Below are 20,000 nucleotides of genomic sequence, written 5' to 3'. Positions count from 1 at the left end.
GATCTTCCTCGCAGTGGCAGACCACGTGTAACAGCACCTGCACAGGATCGGTACATACGAACATCACAACTGTGGGACAGGTACAGGATGGCAACAACTGCCCGAGTTACACCAGGAACACACAGTCCCTCCATCAGTGCTCAGACTGTCCACAATAGGCTGAGAGAGGCTGGACTGAGGGCTTGTAGGCCTGTAGACAGTCTGGAGTCTGTTGTAGGGAGTTCTGGACTTCAACACACGTGGCGCAACAGCCCTTTAGTGTCGTCTTTTCTTCAGGAACCCAACAGCAGTAGTGTAGACCACTTTACATTAATTGACACATTAGTGTTTTGTTTACACATGTCTATGACCTCAACCTGGTTCATCAGACGAGTCACACCACGTGTTTTCTTGTCTCAACACTGGTGTTGTGTAATAATAACATACGTTTCAGCCGGGCAACACTAGAGTGCTTCCTCTCTAGCCTACTTCTCTACTGATAGTCAGTGTGATAATTAACCACGGGGGACTTTTCAGGAAGGGACCAGGAGGGGCATGTGTAAATTTAGTATGGCGGGGGGCACAGGGTTCAGGCCATGCCCTATCCACCTCTCCATCCCTCCCTCCCCTACAACACTATGCTCTTCCTGGGAAAGGGATGATAGAATAATGGTAGGACTGGTGAACAATGGAAGACTGCCTGGTTCTGCTGTTCAACATGTTAGTGTAAGCATGTTATTTATACACTTGCTGTTGTACACGATGGGGAAATGAATGCATAGGCAATAACATACAGTGCATTCTGAAAGTATTCAGACCCCTTGACTCCCATGTTTTGTTACGTTACACAATTATTCTATAATGGATTAAATTGTTTTCTGCCCCTCAATCTATACACAATACCCCATAATGACAAAGAAAAACGTTTTTTTTTATAAATGTTTGCAAATATATAAATAATCAACTGAAATATCACATTTACATAAGTATTCAGACCCTGTTCAATCACCTTCGGCAAAGATTACAGCCTTGAGTCTTTTTGGGTATGACACTACAAGCTTGGCACACCTGTATTTGGGGAGTTTCTCCCATTATTCTCTGCAGATCCTCTCAAGCTCTATCAGGTTGGATGGGGAGCGTCGCTGGGCCACTCAAGGATATTGAGACTTGTCCCGAAGCCAAGACAATGCAGGAGTGGCTATGTTCTTAGGGTTGTTGTCCTGTTGGAAGGTGAACCTTTGCTGCCCCAGTCTAAGATCCTGAGCGCTCTTGAACTGGTTTTTATCAAGGATCTCTCTGTACTTTTCTCCTTTCATCTTTCCCTCAATCTTGTTTAGTTTCCTAGTCCCTGCTGCTGAAAAACATCAACACAGCATGATACTGCCACCACCATGCTTCACCGTAGGGATGGTGCCATTTTCCTCCAGACAAGCCGCTTGGCTTTCAGGTGAAAGAGTTCGATCTTGGTTTCATTAGAGCAGAAAATCTTGTTTGTCATGTTCTGAGAGGCTTTAGGTGCCTTTTGGCAAACTCTAAGTGGGCTGTTATGTGCCTTTTACTGAGGAGTGGCTTCTGTCTGGCCACTACCATAAAGGCCTGCTGCAGAGATGGTTGTCCTTCTGGAAGGTTCTCCTATCTCCACAGAGGAACTTTTGAGCTCTGTCAGAGTGACCATTGGGTTCTTGATCACCTCCCTGACCAAGGCCCTTCTCCCCAGATTGCTCAGTTTGGCTGGGCGGCCAGCTCCAGGAAGAGTCTTGGTGGTTCCAAACTTCTTCCATTTAAGAATGGATTTTTTATAGGCAGAGCAACATGACATCAACCTGCCATACCTTAACCTTCCTTATCCTACCCTTTAAGTAGTTGCTATGGAAATCTTTATAGTTTATTTGCTGTACGTTGTGTGGAACAGACTATTGGACGCGTCATTGATTGCTGGACGCGCCATTGATTGTAGGTCTGCTGTTGGACGCGCCATTGATTGTCGGTCTGCTGTTGGACGCTTCATTGATTGTCGGTCTGCTGTTGGACGCTTCATTGATTGTCGGTCTGCTGTTGGACGCGTCATTGATTGTCGGTCTGCTGTTGGACGCGTCATTGATTGTCGGTCTGCTGTTGTCATTGATTGTCGGTCTGCTGTTGGACGCGTCATTGATTGTCGGTCTGCTGTTGGACGCGTCATTGATTGTCGGTCTGCTGTTGGACGCGTCATTGATTGTCGGTCTGCTGTTGGACGCGTCATTGATTGTCGGTCTGCTGTTGGACGCGTCATTGATTGTTGGACGCGTCATTGATTGTCGGTCTGCTGTTGGACGCGTCATTGATTGTTGGACGCGTCATTGATTGTCGGTCTGCTGTTGGACGCGTCATTGATTGTCGGTCTGCTGTTGGACGCGTCATTGATTGTCGGTCTGCTGTTGGACGCGTCATTGATTGTCGGTCTGCTGTTGGACGCGTCATTGATTGTCGGTCTGCTGTTGGACGCCTCATTGATTGTCGGTCTGCTGTTGGACGCGTCATTGATTGTCGGTCTGCTGTTGGACGCGTCATTGATTGTCGGTCTGCTGTTGGACGCGTCATTGATTGTCGGTCTGCTGTTGGACGCGTCATTGATTGTCGGTCTGCTGTTGGACGCGTCATTGATTGTCGGTCTGCTGTTGGACGCGTCATTGATTGTTGGACGCGTCATTGATTGTCGGTCTGCTGTTGGACGCGTCATTGATTGTCGGTCTGCTGTTGGACGCGTCATTGATTGTCGGTCTGCTGTTGGACGGTTCATTGATTGTAGGTCTGCTGTTGGACGCGTCATTGATTGTCGGTCTGCTGTTGGACGCGTCATTGATTGTCGGTCTGCTGTTGGACGCGTCATTGATTGTCGGTCTGCTGTTGGACGCGTCATTGATTGTCGGTCTGCTGTTGGAGGCGTCATTGATTGTCGGTCTGCTGTTGGAGGCGTCATTGATTGTCGGTCTGCTGTTGGACGCGTCATTGATTGTTGGACGCGTCATTGATTGTCGGTCTGCTGTTGGACGGTTCATTGATTGTAGGTCTGCTGTTGGACGCGTCATTGATTGTTGGATGCGTCATTGATTGTCGGTCTGCTATTGGACGCTTCATTGATTGTCGGTCTGCTGTTGGACGCTTCATTGATTGTCGGTCTGCTGTTGGACGCTTCATTGATTTTAGGTCTGCTGTTGGACGTTTCATTGATTGTCGGTCTGCTGTTGGACGCGTCATTGATTGTCGGTCTGCTGTTGGACGCGTCATTGATTGTCGGTCTGCTGTTGGACGCGTCATTGATTGTCGGTCTGCTGTTGGACGCGTCATTGATTGTCGGTCTGCTGTTGGACGCGTCATTGATTGTCGGTCTGCTTTGGACGCGTCATTGATTGTTGGACGCGTCATTGATTGTCGGTCTGCTGTTGGACGCGTCATTGATTGTCGGTCTGCTGTTGGACGCGTCATTGATTGTTGGACGCGTCATTGATTGTCGGTCTGCTGTTGGACGCGTCATTGATTGTCGGTCTGCTGTTGGACGCGTCATTGATTGTTGGACGCGTCATTGATTGTCGGTCTGCTGTTGGACGCGTCATTGATTGTCGGTCTGCTGTTGGACGCGTCATTGATTGTCGGTCTGCTGTTGGACGCGTCATTGATTGTCGGTCTGCTGTTGGACGCGTCATTGATTGTCGGTCTGCTGTTGGACGCGTCATTGATTGTTGGACGCGTCATTGATTGTCGGTCTGCTGTTGGACGGTTCATTGATTGTAGGTCTGCTGTTGGACGCGTCATTGATTGTCGGTCTGCTGTTGGACGCTTCATTGATTTTAGGTCTGCTGTTGGACGTTTCATTGATTGTCGGTCTGCTGTTGGACGCGTCATTGATTGTCGGTCTGCTGTTGGACGCGTCATTGATTGTCGGTCTGCTGTTGGACGCGTCATTGATTGTCGGTCTGCTGTTGGACGCGTCATTGATTGTCGGTCTGCTGTTGGACGCGTCATTGATTGTCGGTCTGCTGTTGGACGCGTCATTGATTGTCGGTCTGCTGTTGGACGCGTCATTGATTGTCGGTCTGCTGTTGGACGCGTCATTGATTGTTGGACGCGTCATTGATTGTCGGTCTGCTGTTGGACGCGTCATTGATTGTCGGTCTGCTGTTGGACGCATTGATTGTTGGTCATTGATTGTCGGTCTGCTGTTGGACGCGTCATTGATTGTCGGTCTGCTGTTGGACGCGTCATTGATTGTCGGTCTGCTGTTGGACGCGTCATTGATTGTCGGTCTGCTGTTGGACGTCATTGATTGTCGGTCTGCTGTTGGACGCGTCATTGATTGTCGGTCTGCTGTTGGGTCTGCTGTCATTGATTGTTGGACGCGTCATTGATTGTCGGTCTGCTGTTGGACGCGTCATTGATTGTCGGTCTGCTGTTGGACGCGTCATTGATTGTCGGTCTGCTGTTGGACGTCATTGATTGTCGGTCTGCTGTTGGACGCGTCATTGATTGTCGGTCTGCTGTTGGACGCTTCATTGATTGTCGGTCTGCTGTTGGACGCGTTTCATTGATTGTCGGTCTGCTGTTGGACGCGTCATTGATTGTCGGTCTGCTGTTGGACGCGTCATTGATTGTCGGTCTGCTGTTGGACGTTTCATTGATTGTCGGTCTGCTGTTGGACGCGTCATTGATTGTCGGTCTGCTGTTGGACGCGTCATTGATTGTCGGTCTGCTGTTGGACGCATTGATTGTCGGTCATTGATTGTCGGTCTGCTGTTGGACGCGTCATTGATTGTCGGTCTGCTGTTGGACGCGTCATTGATTGTCGGGTCTGCTGTTGGACGCGTCATTGATTGTCGGTCTGCTGTTGGACGCGTCATTGATTGTCGGTCTGCTGTTGGACGCGTCATTGATTGTCGGTCTGCTGTTGGACATTGATTGTAGGCTGCTGTTCATTGATTGTCGGTCTGCTGTTGGACGCGTCATTGATTGTCGGTCTGCTGTTGGACGCGTCATTGATTGTCGGTCTGCTGTTGGACGCGTCATTGATTGTCGGTCTGCTGTTGGACGCGTCATTGATTGTCGGTCTGCTGTTGGACGCGTCATTGATTGTCGGTCTGCTGTTGGACGCGTCATTGATTGTCGGTCTGCTGTTGGACGCGTCATTGATTGTCGGTCTGCTGTTGGACGCGTCATTGATTGTCGGTCTGCTGTTGGACGCGTCATTGATTGTCGGTCTGCTGTTGGACGCGTCATTGATTGTCGGTCTGCTGTTGGACGCGTCATTGATTGTCGGTCTGCTGTTGGACGCGTCATTGATTGTCGGTCTGCTGTTGGACGCGTCATTGATTGTCGGTCTGCTGTTGGACGCGTCATTGATTGTCGGTCTGCTGTTGGACGCGTCATTGATTGTCGGTCTGCTGTTGGACGCGGTCATTGATTGTCGGTTGCTGTTGGACGCGTCATTGATTGTCGGTCTGCTGTTGGACGCGTCATTGATTGTCGGTCTGCTGTTGGACGCGTCATTGATTGTCGGTCTGCTGTTGGACGCGCGCGTCATTGATTGTCGGTCTGCTGTTGGACGCGTCATTGATTGTCGGTCTGCTGTTGGACGCGTCATTGATTGTCGGTCTGCTGTTGGACGCGTCATTGATTGTCGGTCTGCTGTTGGACGCGCATTGATTGTCGGTCTGCTGTTCATTGATTGTCGGTCTGCTGTTGGACGCGTCATTGATTGTCGGTCTGCTGTTGGACGCGTCATTGATTGTCGGTCTGCTGTTGGACGCGTCATTGATTGTCGGTCTGCTGTTGGACGCGTCATTGATTGTCGGTCTGCTGTTGGACGCGTCATTGATTGTCGGTCTGCTGTTGGACGCGTCATTGATTGTCGGTCTGCTGTTGGACGCGTCATTGATTGTCGGTCTGCTGTTGGACGCGTCATTGATTGTCGGTCTGCTGTTGGACGCGTCATTGATTGTCGGTCTGCTGTTGGACGGTCATTGATTGTCGGTCTGCTGTTGGACGCGTCATTGATTGTTGTTGTTGGACGCGTCATTGATTGTCGGTCTGCTATTGGACGCGTCATTGATTGTCGGTCTGCTGTTGGACGCTTCATTGATTGTCGGTCTGCTGTTGGACGCGTCATTGATTGTCGGTCTGCTGTTGGACGCGTTTCATTGATTGTCGGTCTGCTGTTGGACGCGTCATTGATTGTCGGTCTGCTGTTGGACGCGTCATTGATTGTCGGTCTGCTGTTGGACGCGTCATTGATTGTCGGTCTGCTGTTGGACGCGTCATTGATTGTCGGTCTGCTGTTGGACGCGTCATTGATTGTCGGTCTGTTGGACGCGCTGATTGGGTCTGCTGTTGGACGTTCATTGATTGTCGGTCTGCTGTTGGACGCGTCATTGATTGTTGGTCTGCGTCATTGATTGTCGGTCTGCTGTTGGACGCGTCATTGATTGTCGGTTGCTGTTGGACGCGTCATTGATTGTCGGTCTGCTGTTGGACGCGTCATTGATTGTCGGTCTGCTGTTGGACGCGTCATTGATTGTCGGTCTGCTGTTGGACGCGTTCATTGATTGTCGGTCTGCTGTTGGACGCGCGTCATTGATTGTCGGTCTGCTGTTGGACGCGTCATTGATTGTCGGTCTGCTGTTGGACGCTTTCATTGATTGTCGGTCTGCTGTTGGACGCGTCATTGATTGTCGGTCTGCTGTTGGACGCGTCATTGATTGTCGGTCTGCTGTTGGACGCGTCATTGATTGTCGGTCTGCTGTTGGACGCGTCATTGATTGTCGGTCTGCTGTTGGACGCGTTCATTGATTGTCGGTCTGCTGTTGGACGCGTCATTGATGCTGTTCGCGTCATTGATTGTCGGTCTGCTGTTGGACGCGTCATTGATTGTCGGTCTGCTGTTGGACGCGTCATTGATTGTCGGTCTGCTGTTGGACGCGTCATTGATTGTCGGTCTGCTGTTGGACGCGTCATTGATTGTCGGTCTGCTGTTGGACGCGTCATTGATTGTCGGTCTGCTGTTGGACGCGTCATTGATTGTCGGTCTGCTGTTGGACGCATTGATTGTCGGTCTGCTGTTGGACGCGTCATTGATTGTCGGTCTGCTGTTGGACGCGTTCATTGATTGTCGGTCTGCTGTTGGACGCGTCATTGATTGTCGGTCTGCTGTTGGACGCGTCATTGATTGTCGGTCTGCTGTTGGACGCGATTGATTGTTCATTGATTGTCGGTCTGCTGTTGGACGCGTCATTGATTGTCGGTCTGCTGTTGGACGCGTCATTGATTGTCGGTCTGCTGTTGGACGCGTCATTGATTGTCGGTCTGCTGTTGGACGCGTCATTGATTGTCGGTCTGCTGTTGGACGCGTCATTGATTGTCGGTCTGCTGTTGGACGCGTCATTGATTGTCGGTCTGCTGTTGGACGGTTCATTGATTGTAGGTCTGCTGTTGGACGCGTCATTGATTGTCGGTCTGCTGTTGGACGCGTCATTGATTGTCGGTCTGCTGTTGGACGCGTCATTGATTGTCGGTCTGCTGTTGGACGCGTCATTGATTGTCGGTCTGCTGTTGGACGCTTCATTGATTTTAGGTCTGCTGTTGGACGTTTCATTGATTGTCGGTCTGCTGTTGGACGCGTCATTGATTGTCGGTCTGCTGTTGGACGCGTCATTGATTGTCGGTCTGCTGTTGGACGCGTCATTGATTGTCGGTCTGCTGTTGGACGCGTCATTGATTGTCGGTCTGCTGTTGGACGCGTCATTGATTGTTGGACGCGTCATTGATTGTCGGTCTGCTGTTGGACGCGTCATTGATTGTCGGTCTGCTGTTGGACGCGTCATTGATTGTTGGACGCGTCATTGATTGTCGGTCTGCTGTTGGACGCGTCATTGATTGTCGTCATTGATTGTCGGTTCTGCTGTTGGACGCGTCATTGATTGTCGGTCTGCTGTTGGACGCGTCATTGATTGTCGGTCTGCTGTTGTTGGACGCGTCATTGATTGTCGGTCGGTCTGCTGTTGGACGCGTTCATTGATTGTCGGTCTGCTGTTGGACGCGTCATTGATTGTCGGTCTGCTGTTGGACGCTTCATTGATTGTAGGTCTGCTGTTGGACGTTTCATTGATTGTCGGTCTGCTGTTGGACGCGTCATTGATTGTCGGTCTGCTGTTGACGCGTCATTGATTGTCGGTCTGCTGTTGGACGCTGGGCGTCATTGATTGTCGGTCTGCTGTTGGACGCGTCATTGATTGTCGGTCTGCTGTTGGACGCGTCATTGATTGTCGGTCTGCTGTTGGACGTTCATTGATTGTCGGTCTGCTGTTGGACGCGTCATTGATTGTCGGTCTGCTGTTGGACGCGTCATTGATTGTCGGTCTGCTGTTGGACGCGTCATTGATTGTCGGTCTGCTGTTGGACGCGTCATTGATTGTCGGTCTGCTGTTGGACGCGTCATTGATTGTCGGTCTGCTGTTGGACGCGTCATTGATTGTCGGTCTGCTGTTGGACGCGTCATTGATTGTCGGTCTGCTGTTGGACGCGTCATTGATTGTCGGTCTGCTGTTGGACGCGTCATTGATTGTTCGCGTCATTGATTGTCGACGCTGTTGGACGCGTCATTGATTGTCGGTCTGCTGTTGGACGCGTCATTGATTGTCGGTCTGCTGTTGGACGCGTCATTGATTGTCGGTCTGCTGTTGGACGCGTCATTGATTGTTGGACGCGTCATTGATTGTCGGTCTGCTGTTGGACGCGTCATTGATTGTTGGACGCGTCATTGATTGTCGGTCTGCTGTTGGGCGTCATTGATTGTCGGTCTGCTGTTGTCGTCATTGATTGATTGTTGGACGCGTCATTGATTGTCGGTCTGCTGTTGGACGCGTCATTGATTGTCAGTCTGCTGTTGGACGCGTCATTGATTGTCGGTCTGCTGTTGGACGCTTCATTGATTGTCGGTCTGCTGTTGGACGCGTCATTGATTGTCGGTCTGCTGTTGGACGCGTCATTGATTGTCGGTCTGTTGTCATTGATTGTTGTTGGACGCGTCATTGATTGTCGGTCTGCTGTTGGACGCGTCATTGATTGTCGGTCTGCTGTTGGACGCGTCATTGATTGTCGGTCTGCTGTTGGACGGTCATTGATTGTCGGTCTGCTGTTGGACGTTTCATTGATTGTCGGTCTGCTGTTGGACGCTTCATTGATTGTCGGTCTGCTGTTGGACGCGTCATTGATTGTCGGTCTGGTCTGCTGTTGGACGCGTCATTGATTGTCGGTCTGCTGTTGGACGCGTCATTGATTGTCGGTCTGCTGTTGGACGCGTCATTGATTGTCGGTCTGCTGTTGGACGCGTCATTGATTGTCGGTCTGCTGTTGGACGCGTCATTGATTGTCGGTCTGCTGTTGGACGCGTCATTGATTGTCGGTCTGCTGTTGGACGCGTCATTGATTGTCGGTTGCTGTTGGACGCGTTGATTGATTGTTCATTGATTGTCGGTCTGCTGTTGGACGCGTCATTGATTGTCGGTCTGCTGTTGGACGCAGCGTCATTGATTGTCGGTCTGCTGTTGGACGCGTCATTGATTGTCGGTCTGCTGTTGGACGCGTCATTGATTGTCGGTCTGCTGTTGGACGCGGTCATTGATTGTCGGTCTGCTGTTGGACGCGTCATTGATTGTCGGTCTGCTGTTGGACGCGTCATTGATTGTCGGTCTGCTGTTGGACGCGTCATTGATTGTCGGTCTGCTGTTGGACGCGTCATTGATTGTCGGTCTGCTGTTGGACGCGTCATTGATTGTCGGTCTGCTGTTGGACGCGTCATTGATTGTCGGTCTGCTGTTGGACGCGTCATTGATTGTCGGTCTGCTGTTGGACGCGTCATTGATTGTCGGTCTGCTGTTGGACGTCATTGATTGTCGGTCTGCTGTTGGACGCGTCATTGATTGTCGGTCTGCTGTTGGACGCGTCATTGATTGTCGGTCTGCTGTTGGACGTCATTGATTGTCGGTCTGCTGTTGGACGCGTCATTGATTGTCGGTCTGCTGTTGGACGCGTCATTGATTGTCGGTCTGCTGTTGGACGCGTCATTGATTGTCGGTCTGCTGTTGGACGCGTCATTGATTGTCGGTCTGCTGTTGGACGCGTCATTGATTGTCGGTCTGCTGTTGGACGCGTCATTGATTGTCGGTCTGCTGTTGGACGCGTCATTGATTGTCGGTCTGCTGTTGGACGCGTCATTGATTGTCGGTCTGCTGTTGGACGCGTCATTGATTGTCGGTCTGCTGTTGGACGCGTCATTGATTGTCGGTCTGCTGTTGGACGCGTCATTGATTGTCGGTCTGCTGTTGGACGCTGTTGGACGCGTCATTGATTGTCGGTCTGCTGTTGGACGCGTCATTGATTGTCGGTCTGCTGTTGGACGCGTCATTGATTGTCGGTCTCTGCTGTTGGACGCGTCATTGATTGTCGGTCTGCTGTTGGACGCGTCATTGATTGTCGGTCTGCTGTTGGACGCGTCATTGATTGTCGGTCTGCTGTTGGACGCGTCATTGATTGTCGGTCTGCTGTTGGACGCGCGTCATTGATTGTCGGTCTGCTGTTGGACGCGCGTCATTGATTGTTGGACGGTCATTGATTGTGCTGTTGGACGCGTCATTGATTGTCGGTCTGCTGTTGGACGCGTCATTGATTGTCGGTCTGCTGTTGGACGCGTCATTGATTGTCGGTCTGCTGTTGGACGCGTCATTGATTGTCGGTCTGCTGTTGGACGCGTCATTGATTGTCGGTCTGCTGTTGGACGCGTCATTGATTGTCGGTCTGCTGTTGGACACGTCATTGATTGTCGGTCTGCTGTTGGACGCGTCATTGATTGTCGCTCTGCTGTTGGACGCTTCATTGATTGTCGCTCTGCTGTTGGACGCGTCATTGATTGTCGCTCTGCTGTTGGACGCTTCATTGATTGTCGGTCTGCTGTTGGACGCGTCATTGATTGTCGGTCTGCTGTTGGACGGTTCATTGATTGTAGGTCTGCTGTTGGACGCGTCATTGATTGTCGGTCTGCTGTTGGACGCTTCATTGATTGTCGGTCTGCTGTTGGACGCGTCATTGATTTTCGGTCTGCTGTTGGGCGTCATTGATTGTCGGTCTTGCTGTTCATTGATTGTCGGTCTGCTGTTGGACGCGTCATTGATTGTCGGTCTGCTGTTGGACGCGTCATTGATTGTCGGTCTGCTGTTGGACGCGTCATTGATTGTCGGTCTGCTGTTGGACGCGTCATTGATTGGTTGCTGTTGGACGCTAGCGTCATTGATTGTCGGTCTGCTGTTGGACGCGTCATTGATTGTCGGTCTGCTGTTGGACGCGTTCATTGATTGTCGGTCTGCTGTTGGACGCGTCATTGATTGTCGGTCTGCTGTTGGACGCGTCATTGATTGTCGGTCTGCTGTTGGACGCGTCATTGATTGTCGGTCTGCTGTTGGACGCGTCATTGATTGTCGGTCTGCTGTTGGACGCGTCATTGATTGTCGGTCTGCTGTTGGACGCGTCATTGATTGTCGGTCTGCTGTTGGACGCGTCATTGATTGTCGGTCTGCTGTTGGACGCGTCATTGATTGTCGGTCTGCTGTTGGACGCGTCATTGATTGTCGGTCTGCTGTTGGACGCGTCATTGATTGTCGGTCTGCTGTTGGACGCTTCATTGATTGTCGCTCTGCTGTTGGACGCTTCATTGATTGTCGCTCTGCTGTTGGACGCGTCATTGATTGTCGCTCTGCTGTTGGACGCTTCATTGATTGTCGGTCTGCTGTTGGACGCGTCATTGATTGTCGGTCTGCTGTTGGACGGTTCATTGATTGTAGGTCTGCTGTTGGACGCGTCATTGATTGTTGGACGCGTCATTGATTGTCGGTCTGCTATTGGACGCTTCATTGATTGTCGGTCTGCTGTTGGACGCTTCATTGATTTTAGGTCTGCTGTTGGACGTTTCATTGATTGTCGGTCTGCTGTTGGACGCGTCATTGATTGTCGGTCTGCTGTTGGACGCGGCGTCATTGATTGTCGGTCTGCTGTTGGACGCGTCATTGATTGTCGGTCTGCTGTTGGACGTCATTGATTGTCGGTCTGCTGTTGGACGCGTCATTGATTGTCGGTCTGCTGTTGGACGCGTCATTGATTGTCGGTCTGCTGTTGGACGCGTCATTGATTGTCGGATGCTGTTGGACGGTCATTGATTGTCGGTCTGCTGTTGGACGCGCGTCATTGATTGTCGGTCTGCTGTTGGACGCGTCATTGATTGTCGGTCTGCTGTTGGACGCGTCATTGATTGTCGGTCTGCTGTTGGACGCGCCATTGATTGTGTCTGCTGTTGGACGTCATTGATTGTCGCGCGTCATTGATTGTTGGTCTGCTGTTGGACGCGTCATTGATTGTCGGTCTGCTGTTGGACGCGTCATTGATTGTCGGTCTGCTGTTGGACGCGTCATTGATTGTCGGTCTGCTGTTGGACGCGTCATTGATTGTCGGTCTGCTGTTGGACGCGTCATTGATTGTCGGTCTGCTGTTGGACGCGTCATTGATTGTCGGTCTGCTGTTGGACGCGTCATTGATTGTCGGTCTGCTGTTGCGTCATTGATTGTCGGTCTGCTGTTGGACGATTGTTGGACGCGTCATTGATTGTCGGTCTGCTGTTGGACGCGTCATTGATTGTCGGTCTGCTGTTGGACGCGTCATTGATTGTCGGTCTGCTGTTGGACGCGTCATTGATTGTCGGTCTGCTGTTGGACGCGTCATTGATTGTCGGTCTGCTGTTGGACGCGTCATTGATTGATTGTCGGTCTGCTGTTGGACGCGTCATTGATTGTCGGTCTGCTGTTGGACTGCTGTTGGCGCATTGATTGTCGGTCTGCTGTTGGACGCGTCATTGATTGTCGGTCTGCTGTTGGGACATTGATGCTGTTGGCGTCATTGATTGTCGGTCTGCTGTTGGACGCGTCATTGATTGTCGGTCTGCTGTTGGACGCGTCATTGATTGTCGGTCTGCTGTTGGACGCGTCATTGATTGTCGGTCTGCTGTTGGACGCGTCATTGATTGTCGGTCTGCTGTTGGACGCGTCATTGATTGTCGGTCGCTGTTGACGCGTCATTGATTGTCGGTCTGCTGATTGTTGGACGCGTCATTGATTGTCGGTCTGCTGTTGGACGCGTCATTGATTGTCGGTCTGCTGTTGGACGCGCGTCATTGATTGTCGGTCTGCTGTTGGACGCGTCATTGATTGTCGGTCTGCTGTTGGACGCGTCATTGATTGTCGGTCTGCTGTTGGACGCGTCATTGATTGTCGGTCTGCTGTTGGACGCGTCATTGATTGTCGGTCTGCTGTTGGACGCGTCATTGATTGTCGGTCTGCTGTTGGACGCGTCATTGATTGTCGGTCTGCTGTTGGACGCTTCATTGATTGTCGGTCTGCTGTTGGACGCGTCATTGATTGTCGGTCTGCTGTTGGACGCGTCATTGATTGTCGGTCTGCTGTTGGACGCGTCATTGATTGTCGGTCTGCTGTTGGACGCGTCATTGATTGTCGGTCTGCTGTTGGACGGTTCATTGATTGTAGGTCTGCTGTTGGACGCGTCATTGATTGTCGGTCTGCTGTTGGACGCTTCATTGATTGTCGGTCTGCTGTTGGACGCTTCATTGATTTTAGGTCTGCTGTTGGACGTTTCATTGATTGTCGGTCTGCTGTTGGACGCGTCATTGATTGTCGGTCTGCTGTTGGACGCGTCATTGATTGTCGGTCTGCTGTTGGACGCGTCATTGATTGTCGGTCTGCTGTTGGACGCGTCATTGATTGTCGGTCTGCTGTTGGACGCGTCATTGATTGTCGGTCTGCTGTTGGACGCGCCATTGATTGTCGGTCTGCTGTTGGACGCGTCATTGATTGTCGGTCTGCTGTTGGACGCTTCATTGATTGTCGGGTCTGCTGTTGGACGCGTCATTGATTGTCGGTCTGCTGTTGGACGCTTCATTGATTGTCGGTCTGCTGTTGGACGCGTCATTGATTGTCGGTCTGCTGTTGGACGCGTCATTGATTGTCGGTCTGCTGTTGGACGCGTCATTGATTGTCGGTCTGCTGTTGGACGCGTCATTGATTGTTGGACGCGTCATTGATTGTCGGTCTGCTGTTGGACGCGTCATTGATTGTCGGTCTGCTGTTGGACGCGTCATTGATTGTCGGTCTGCTGTTGGACGCGTCATTGATTGTCGGTCTGCTGTTGGACGCGTCATTGATTGTCGGTCTGCTGTTGGACGCGTCATTGATTGTCGGTCTGCTGTTGGACGCGTCATTGATTGTCGGTCTGCTGTTGGACGCGTCATTGATTGTTGGACGCGTCATTGATTGTCGGTCTGCTGTTGGACGCGTCATTGATTGTCGGTCTGCTGTTGGACGCGTCATTGATTGTCGGTCTGCTGTTTGGACGTCATTGATTGTCGGTCTGCTGTTGGACGCGTCATTGATTGTCGGTCTGCTGTTGGACGCGTCATTGATTGTCGGTCTGCTGTTGGACGCGTCATTGATTGTCGGTCTGCTGTTGGACGCGTCATTGATTGTCGGTCTGCTGTTGGACGCGTCATTGATTGTCGGTCTGCTGTTGGACGCGCGTCATTGATTGTCGGTCTGCTGTTGGACGCGTCATTGATTGTCGGTCTGCTGTTGGACGCGTCATTGATTGTCGGTCTGCTGTTGGACGCGTCATTGATTGTCGGTCTGCTGTTGGACGCGTCATTGATTTCGGTCTGCTGTTGGACGCGTCATTGATTGTCGGTCATTGATTGTTGGACGCGTCATTGATTGTCGGTCTGCTGTTGGACGCGTCATTGATTGTCGGTCTGCTGTTGGACGCGTCATTGATTGTCGGTCTGCTGTTGGACGCGTCATTGATTGTCGGTCTGCTGTTGGACGCGTCATTGATTGTCGGTCTGCTGTTGGACGCGTCATTGATTGTCGGTCTGCTGTTGGACGCGTCATTGATTGTCGGTCTGCTGTTGGACGCGTCATTGATTGTCGGTCTGCTGTTGGACGCGTCATTGATTGTCGGTCTGCTGTTGGACGCGTCATTGATTGTCGGTCTGCTGTTGGACGCGTCATTGATTGTCGGTCTGCTGTTGGACGCGTCATTGATTGTCGGTCTGCTGTTGGACGCGTCATTGATTGTCGGTCTGCTGTTGGACGCGTCATTGATTGTCATTCTGCTGTTGGACGCTTCATTGATTGTCGGTCTGCTGTTGGACGCGTCATTGATTGTCGGTCTGCTGTTGGACGCTTCATTGAGTGTCGGTCTGCTGTTGGACGCGTCATTGATTGTTGGACGCGTCATTGATTGTCGGTCTGCTGTTGGACGCGTCATTGATTATCGGTCTGCTGTTGGACGCTTCATTGATTGTTGGACGCGTCATTGATTGTCGGTCTGCTGTTGGACGCTTCATTGATTGTAGGTCTGCTTTTGGACGCTTCATTGATTGTCGGTCTGCTGTTGGACGCTTCATTGATTGTCGGTCTCCTGTTGGACGCTTCATTGATTGTAGGTCTGCTTTTGGACGCTTCATTGATTGTCGGTCTGCTGTTGGACGCTTCATTGATTGTCGGTCTCCTGTTGGACGCTTCATTGATTGTCGGTCTCCTGTTGGACGCTTCATTGATTGTCGGTCTCCTGTTGGACGCTTCATTGATTGTCGGTCTCCTGTTGGACGCTTCATTGATTGTAGGTCTGCTGTTGGACGCGTCATTGATTGTCGGTCTGCTGTTGGACGCGTCATTGATTGTCGGTCTGCTGTTGGACGCTTCATTGATTGTTGGACGCGTCATTGATTGTCGGTCTGCTGTTGGACGCTTCATTGATTGTAGGTCTGCTTTTGGACGCTTCATTGATTGTCGATCTGCTGTTGGACGCTTCATTGATTGTCGGTCTGCTGTTGGACCCGTCCTTGATTGTCGGTCTGCTGTTGGACGCTTCATTGATTGTTGGTCTGCTGTTGGATGCTTCATTGATTGTCGGTCTGCTGTTGGACTCTTCATTGATTGTCGGTCTCCTGTTGGACGCTTCATTGATTGTCGGTCTCCTGTTGGACGCTTCATTGATTGTAGGTCTGCTGTTGGACGCGTCATTGATTGTCGGTCTGCTGTTGGACGCGTCATTGATTGTCGGTCTGCTGTTGGACGCGTCATTGATTGTCGGTCTGCTGTTGGACGCGTCATTGATTGTCGGTCTGCTGTTGGACGCGCGTCATTGATTGTCGGTCTGCTGTTGGACGCGTCATTGATTGTAGGTCTGCTGTTGGACGCGTCATTGATTGTCGGTCTGCTGTTGGACACGTCATTGATTGTTGGACGCGTCATTGATTGTCGGTCTGCTGTTGGACGCGTCATTGATTGTCGGTCTGCTGTTGGACGCGTCATTGATTGTCGGTCTGCTGTTGGACGCGTCATTGATTGTCGGTCTGCTGTTGGACGCGTCATTGATTGTCGGTCTGCTGTTGGACGCGTCATTGATTGTCGGTCTGCTGTTGGACGCGTCATTGATTGTCGGTCTGCTGTTGGACGCGTCATTGATTGTCGGTCTGCTGTTGGACGCGTCATTGATTGTCGGTCTGCTGTTGGACGCGTCATTGATTGTCGGTCTGCTGTTGGACGCGTCATTGATTGTCGGTCTGCTGTTGGACGCGTCATTGATTGTCGGTCTGCTGTTGGACGCGTCATTGATTGTCGGTCTGCTGTTGGACGCGTCATTGATTGTCGGTCTGCTGTTGGACGCGTCATTGATTGTTGGTCTGCTGTTGGACGCGTCATTGATTGTTGGACGCGTCATTGATTGTCGGTCTGCTGTTGGACGCTTCATTGATTGTCGGTCTCCTGTTGGACGCTTCATTGATTGTCGGTCTCCTGTTGGACGCTTCATTGATTGTAGGTCTGCTGTTGGACGTGTCATTGATTGTCGGTCTGCTGTTGGCCGCGTCATTAATTGTCGGTCTGCTGTTGGACGCTTCATTGATTGTTGGACGCGTCATTGATTGTCGGTCTGCTGTTGGACGCTTCATTGATTGTCGATCTGCTGTTGGACGCTTCATTGATTGTCGGTCTGCTGTTGGACCCGTCCTTGATTGTCGGTCTGCTGTTGGACGCTTCATTGATTGTCGGTCTGCTGTTGGACGCTTCATTGATTGTCGGTCTGCTGTTGGACTCTTCATTGATTGTCGGTCTCCTGTTGGACGCGTCATTGATTGTCGGTCTGCTGTTGGACGCTTCATTGATTGTCAGTCTGCTGTTGGTCGCGTCATTGATTGTCAGTCTGCTGTTGGACGCGTCATTGATTGTCGGTCTGCTGTTGGACGCTTCGTTGATTGTCGGTCTGCTGTTGGACGCTTCGTTGATTGTTGGTCTGCTGTTTAGACGCTTCATTGATTGTTGGACGCTTCATTGATTGTCGGTCTGCTGTTGGACGCTTCGTTGATTGTCGGTCTGCTGTTGGACGCTTCGTTGATTGTTGGTCTGCTGTTTAGACGCTTCATTGATTGTTGGACGCTTCATTGATTGTCGGTCTGCTGTTGGACGCGTCATTGATTGTCGGTCTGCTGTTGGACGCGCCATTGATTGTAGGTCTGCTGTTGGACGCGCCATTGATTGTAGGTCTGCTGTTGGACGTGTCATTGATTGTCGGTCTGCTGTTGGACGTGTCATTGATTGTCGGTCTGCTGTTGGACGCTTCATTGATTGTCGGTCTGCTGTTGGACGCTTCATTGATTGTCGGTCTGCTGTTGGACGCGTCATTGATTGTCGGTCTGCTGTTGGACGCTTCATTGATTGTTGGACGCTTCATTGATTGTCAGTCTGCTGTTGGACGCGTCATTGATTGTCGGTCTGCTGTTGGACGCTTCATTGATTGTTGGACGCTTCATTGATTGTCGGTCTGCTGTTGGACGCGTCATTGATTGTCGGTCAGCTGTTGGACGCTTCATTGATTGTAGGTCTGCTGTTGGACGCTTCATTGATTGTAGGTCTGCTGTTGGACGCTTCATTGATTGTCAGTCTGCTGTTGGACGCGTCATTGATTGTCGGTCTGCTGTTGGACGCTTCATTGATTGTAGGTCTGCTTTTGGACGCTTCATTGATTGTTGGACGCTTCATTGATTGTCGGTCTGCTGTTGGACGCGTCATTGATTGTCGGTCTGCTGTTGGACGCTTCATTGATTGTAGGTCTGCTTTTGGACGCTTAATTGATTGTTGGACGCTTCATTGATTGTCGGTCTGCTGTTGGACGCTTCATTGATTGTCGGTCAACTGTTGGACGCTTCATTGATTGTATGTCTGCTGTTGGACGCTTCATTGATTGTAGGTCTGCTGTTGGACCCGTCATTGATTGTAGGTCTGCTGTTGGACCCGTCATTGATTGTCGGTCTGCTGTTGGACGCGTCATTGATTGTCGGTCTGCTGTTGGACGCTTCATTGATTGTAGGTCTGCTGTTGGACGCTTCATTGATTGTTGGACGCTTCATTGATTGTCGGTCTGCTGTTGGACGCGTCATTGATTGTCGGTCAACTGTTGGACGCTTCATTGATTGTTGGACGCTTCATTGATTGTCGGTCTGCTGTTGGACGCGTCATTGATTGTCGGTCTGCTGTTGGACGCTTCATTGATTGTAGGTCTGCTTTTGGATGCTTCATTGATTGTTGGACGCTTCATTGATTGTCGGTCTGCTGTTGGACGCTTCATTGATTGTCGGTCTGCTGTTGGACCCGTCATTGATTGTCAGTCTGCTGTTGGACGCTTCATTGATTGTTGGTCTGCTGTTGGACGCTTCATTGATTGTTGGTCTGCTGTTGGACGCTTCATTGATTGTTGGTCTGCTGTTGGACGCTTCATTGATTGTCGGTCTGCTGTTGGACGCTTCATTACATTTGCTGTTATGTTAGAATTTAGCCCTGGTTTGGCTGATGTATATCAATTCATGCATTTCCGTAACTGTTACTGCTGTTGATATGCAGACCGACACATTGACTGGTCACTCTGGTAGTTGCAGATGGTAAGATTTGCCCACTAAAGACAAATAGAAGCCTCTGTCTGTGCGGACCGGGGAGTGCGATGGGACCGGGGAGTGCGATGGGACCGGGGAGTGCGATGGGACCGGGGAGTGCGATGGGGATTCTCTGACTGTGTCCTCTCACTTCAGATGGGCCCTGTGGTACTTCAAAAATGACAAGAGCAAAAGCTGGACAGAGAACCTCCGTCTCATCGCAAAGTTTGACACAGTGGAAGACTTCTGGGCGTGAGTACTCTTCCTCTCCCTCTTTCTCTGCTACTCTTCCCCCTCCTCCTAATCCACATCACCACCCCTTATTCTACCTCTCTATCCTATGGCATCATTATGACAATCAGTGTTGAAAAAAGGCACCATTTCCTGTTTAGCAGAGCAGAATGTTCATTTGCAGCTAGAAATTAATTCTACAGAATGGACATTTTAATTGGCAGTTCTATGCCATGTATTGCTATCTGTGCCCTGAATGTTGTGCCTCATGACTTCTCTCCAAAATCAAAATGGAGAATGGCATGGAACTATCTATTGTCTCACTATCATTTTATAATCATAGTGTCTAATATTATTTTATCTGTAGGCCTGTGTTTAAGTGTGCCTCTTGGTTGTGTGTTGTAGATTATATAACCACATACAGCAGCCCAGTAAGTTAGGCTTCGGCTGTGACTACTGCTTATTTAAGGTAAGTGGACATCTGAAACCAACAGTAACCTATCAGAGGACATGTCGCTCTTCTGTACGTTGTCAAGTTAATGATGTTGAATGAAGACATAAAGCCCCTCTGAGTAGGACTGATGATCTAGGACAGTGTTTCCCAAACTCGGCCCTCGGGGGCCCAAGGGGGTGCCCATTTTTGTTTTTGCCCTAATACTGGACTGCTGATTTAAATGATCAAAGCTTGATGATTAGTTGATTATTTGAATCAGTTGTGTCGTTCTTT

The 20,000-nt window shown here is 50.7% G+C and overlaps 1 protein-coding gene across 2 annotated transcripts in view; it reads left to right on the top strand.

Moving 5' to 3' along the window:
• The window catches only part of LOC124041112 (eukaryotic translation initiation factor 4E-like), a 41,147-nt gene that overhangs the window by 9,910 nt on the left and 11,237 nt on the right, over positions 1 to 20,000 (top strand). For both annotated transcript variants that reach the window (XM_046358289.1, XM_046358290.1), the window contains exons 3-4: positions 19,199 to 19,294; positions 19,679 to 19,742. In XM_046358289.1, the coding sequence (XP_046214245.1) occupies positions 19,199 to 19,294; positions 19,679 to 19,742 (160 nt within the window). The remainder of the gene's footprint in view (positions 1 to 19,198; positions 19,295 to 19,678; positions 19,743 to 20,000) is intronic.

The sequence above is a fragment of the Oncorhynchus gorbuscha genome, linkage group LG08, assembly GCF_021184085.1.
Source record: "Oncorhynchus gorbuscha isolate QuinsamMale2020 ecotype Even-year linkage group LG08, OgorEven_v1.0, whole genome shotgun sequence".
NCBI classification, from domain to species: domain Eukaryota; kingdom Metazoa; phylum Chordata; class Actinopteri; order Salmoniformes; family Salmonidae; genus Oncorhynchus; species Oncorhynchus gorbuscha.
This window is presented reverse-complemented; position numbering and strand designations above follow the sequence as displayed.